The following is a 4,264-nucleotide window of genomic DNA, read 5'->3' as shown; positions in this document are numbered from 1 at the left end:
TTTCAATAAGCAATCCTGAAAAATATTTGGGGGTGCTTAACTTTTTTCCAGGTGTATAGTTGAATAGTGGGTGGGTTGACACTCTTTATGATGCACTCACTATCTCAAAGTGTAGTACAAAATATATTTTTGCAGCAATGGCATAGAGATGATGGACCCCAGATTCACAGTCCAGCAAACTTACCAATAGGTCATGCTTACCACCTTCCTCACCATAGACAGAAAAAGCTACTGGTTCAGAATCAGTTTAGGCTTCAGTACCCAACAAGACATAAACCTGCATGAGAGATCCATATGTTGCACCATAGCACATTAAATCCTGATGAAAGTATATTGAAATGTTGTTTATCTCTCACTCAAATTATCCTGGCCAATTATTTATCCAAACTGCTTGAAAATAAAGCAAAAAAACCTTTGTTATTTGTTACTATAGAGAAAAGTGCAATTTGTAAAAAAAAGTTATATAAAATTAAAGCTTTAATTATTTAAATTAACATAAAGCTTATATTATTTGTTAGAGTAGTTACCAACTAAAGCTTGTTTATTTGTAAGAATAATAAAAAGTAAATATATATATTATTTCTAAGGATGATAAAAATTTAAAGCTTGGAGTCTTTGTAAAAATAAAAACCAAATCTTGTATTGTTTTAACTTCAAGAACACTAGACTCTGCTGGAATGTATAGTAGGTTGTTAACCATTTGGTTTAAATGAAATTATTCTAACCTTTTGTGTTGTAAATGTCATTTTGTCTGGCGTGTCAGTAAAAAAGGTTGTTAATGTTATTTGCTCATGCTCTTTAAACTCATCCTTTCTATCTAAAGCTTTTTTTAGCTATAAAAAGTGAAACATGTCTTGTTTTGAAGTTTTGGACATTTAAGTTCGTTTTTATAAGAGCTTGTATATTGATTGTAGGGACAATGCAACATGTTATTCTCAAACAAGACACAAGTCAAGTGAAACATGTCTTGTCTTGAAGTTTTGGACATTTAAGTTCGTTTTTATAAGAGCTTGTATATTGATTGTAGGGACAATGCAACATGTTATTCTCAAACAAGACACAAATCAAGTGAAACATGTCTTGTCTTGAAGTTTTGGACATTTAAGTTCGTTTCTATAAGAGCTTGTATATTGATTGTAGGGACAATGCAACATGTTACTCTCAAACAAGACACAAATCAGAACCTGAGCATACACTGTATACAGATTCTCCACTAGAGCTTGATCTGTTTGTAACCATTGTGTGTGACTGTAGTCGGTTTAGTGTAGACACTACCACTATCAACTTTCCTGATACTTATCTCTTCATGACAAGTGTCTCCAAGTAAGTTCATAGTGTAAAGTAGCAACTTTAATAACTCAAACTCTACCTGTTTTAATATACTAAGTAGAAAACTTCATTAAACTGTGTTATAAGTAAAAACTAGTTAAACCTCACCAGTTATATCTGGTGATTACATTCACTTGTCATAATTCCATTCAAATATCATTGTCTTGTTTGTCACACCAGGTTTCTTAAAAATAGAAAAATATTGAAGGATAAAATATAATGTGTATTTTATGTATTAAAATACAAAATAAACTCCCCCCCCTAGAATTACGGCAGTAAATATGTGGACTTATACCCCTGAAAACCAGGTTTTGATACTCGTGGTTGACACAGCACAGATAGTCCATTATGTAACTTTGTGCTTAACTACAAACAAACAATTACTTTGACATTTTACTCAGAAAATCACATATTTAGAAAAGATTAAAATAGATTTAAGATATTTATCAATTACAAAGGTTGATGTAAAACTAAGAACTTGTGTTTTTCTCTATTATTAAACAAATTATTAGTTGCAAACGAAAAGAAAGGTGCATAAAAATATTTCATGAATTATTAAGTTTAAAAGAAATTAAGGTTCATACACATAGATGGTGTATAATGTCAAAAATGTCAAATTGTTCAACATTGACTACAATATCTTGTTTTTTTATTATGTTTATTCATCAGACAACACAAATATTGTTCATTTTTCAACATTGACTACAATATCTTGTTTTTTATGATGTTTACTTATCAGACACAAATATTGTTCATTTGTCAACATTGAATATAATATCATGTTTTTTATGATGTTATTCATCAAACACAAATATTGTTCATTTTTCAACATTGACTACAATACCTTGTTTTTTATGATATTATTCATCAGACACAAATATTGTTCATTTTTCAACATTGAATACAATACCTTGTTTTTATGATATTATTCATCAGACACAAATATTGTTCATTTTTCAACATTGACTACAATATCTTGTTTTTTATGATGTTTACTCATCAGACATAAATATTGTATATTTTTTGACATTGAATACAATATATTGTTTTTTATGATGTTATTCATCAAACACAAATATTGTACATTTTTTCAACATTGAATACAATATCTTGTTCTTATGATATTATTCATCAGACACAAATATTGTTCATTTTTCAACATTGAATACAATATCTTGTTTTTTTATGATGTTATTCATCAAACACAAATATTGTACATTTTTTCAACATTGAATACAATATCTTGTTTTTTATGATGTTATTCATCAAACACAAATATTATTCTTTATTTCTTTTCAATATTAACTGGAATATTTTCTTTCTTTCTGGACTCACCTTTCAGAAGAACTGTTCTTGTTTTTCTTTATGAGAAACATTGACTAAAATACTTTGTAATTTTAAAGTGTTTTTTCTCCCATAAAACATTTATATCTAATATTAACCTATGATGCCTGTTCTTTTTCCTTAGGTTTAATCTCCAAAACACCAGTGTTGTTCCATTAGCATATCAATGGAGTGTTGCTTTAAGTCCAGCCAATTGTAGTGATAATGGTAGTTGCTCTTCTTTAACCCGGGCTGACACTATCACCCCTTCAGTATTGGCCTCCTCATCCATGATGAGTCCTTTCTCCATCTATCCATCATCTGGTATAATTCCACCAGCTGAGTCAGCTGTAATTCTTGTCAAGTTCTCTCCCACACTTGTAGCTCATTACAAATCTTTGGCCAAATGCTGGTTTGTACATACTTTGGTTAACAGTAATTGTATTTACATTTTACAGTAATGAACTATTTGTTTCTTTATTATTATTTGAACTTATGCAGTTCTTTGAATTTAGTCTTCCTTTTCTATTTGGGGATATGAACATATAGTTAAACTTAATTATTGGTGCATATGTATAGTGTAGGTACATATCTCTTATGGTTATTTTTATGTTTTATTCATTCTCAGTCTAATTTTTCATTACTTTCACAATAAAAAGAACTAAACTGATATATAAGTTTGTGATATAATTTTTTTTCTGATTATGAGGATGGAATTGTCATTATGCACAACTTCATCTTAATCATATTAATAGTGTCCTAAATTTAAAATTTGCACTTTTTTTATCTCTTAAGTGATCTATAATCTAACTTCGTTTTTTAGTGTTTCAGAAGGTGAAGGACCTGATTTAGGAACAACAATAGAACTGCAAGGAAAAGGAATTCTTCCCTTTTGTCACTTTTGGTTTCCAGATCCAGATTTTTCCCCACTTCAAGATTTTACACATTTCAAAACAGATAGTTTCTATCCAAAAGAAACTAGATTTCTAGCCATTGAGAATATTGGAATTGACTCTAAGTGTATCAAGTAAGAAAATAAATAAATTTGATCTTTTTATAAATAGGAATTGATGCTAACTAACTATATGGACTATATAAAAAAATCCAGCTGCGTATGATAAAAACCAAGACAGAAAGGTTCAACCATTTTACCTCATGTTCATTTTTGTAATATATAAAAGGACTTCTGCAGTGCATCATAACAACCAAGACAGAAAGGTTCAACCATTTTCCCTCATGTTCTTTTTGTAATATATAAAAGGACTTCTGCAGTGTATCATAACAACCAAGACAGAAAGTTTCAACCATTTTCCCTCATGTTCTTTTTGTAATATATAAAAGGACTTCTGCAGTGTATCATAACAACCAAGACAGAAAGTTTCAACCATTTTCCCTCATGTTCTTTTTGTAATATATAAAAGGACTTCTGCAGTGCATCATAACAACCAAGACAGAAAGGTTCAACCATTTTCCCTCATGTTCTTTTTGTAATATATAAAAGGACTTCTGCAGTGCATCATAACAACCAAGACAGAAAGGTTCAACCATTTTCCCTCATGTTCTTTTTGTAATATATAAAAGGACTTCTGCAGTGCATCATAACAACCAAGAC

The 4,264-nt window shown here is 29.7% G+C and overlaps 1 protein-coding gene across 1 annotated transcript in view; it reads left to right on the top strand.

Moving 5' to 3' along the window:
- Window positions 1-4,264, top strand: part of LOC111088185 (hydrocephalus-inducing protein homolog) — a 75,984-nt gene that overhangs the window by 29,026 nt on the left and 42,694 nt on the right. The window contains exons 17-19 of the mRNA XM_022397433.1: window positions 1,141-1,323; window positions 2,798-3,064; window positions 3,476-3,679. Coding sequence (XP_022253141.1) covers window positions 1,141-1,323; window positions 2,798-3,064; window positions 3,476-3,679 — 654 coding nt within the window. The remainder of the gene's footprint in view (window positions 1-1,140; window positions 1,324-2,797; window positions 3,065-3,475; window positions 3,680-4,264) is intronic.

Source organism: Limulus polyphemus, unplaced genomic scaffold, assembly GCF_000517525.1.
Source record: "Limulus polyphemus unplaced genomic scaffold, Limulus_polyphemus-2.1.2 Scaffold3271, whole genome shotgun sequence".
NCBI lineage: Eukaryota > Metazoa > Arthropoda > Merostomata > Xiphosura > Limulidae > Limulus > Limulus polyphemus.
This window is presented reverse-complemented; position numbering and strand designations above follow the sequence as displayed.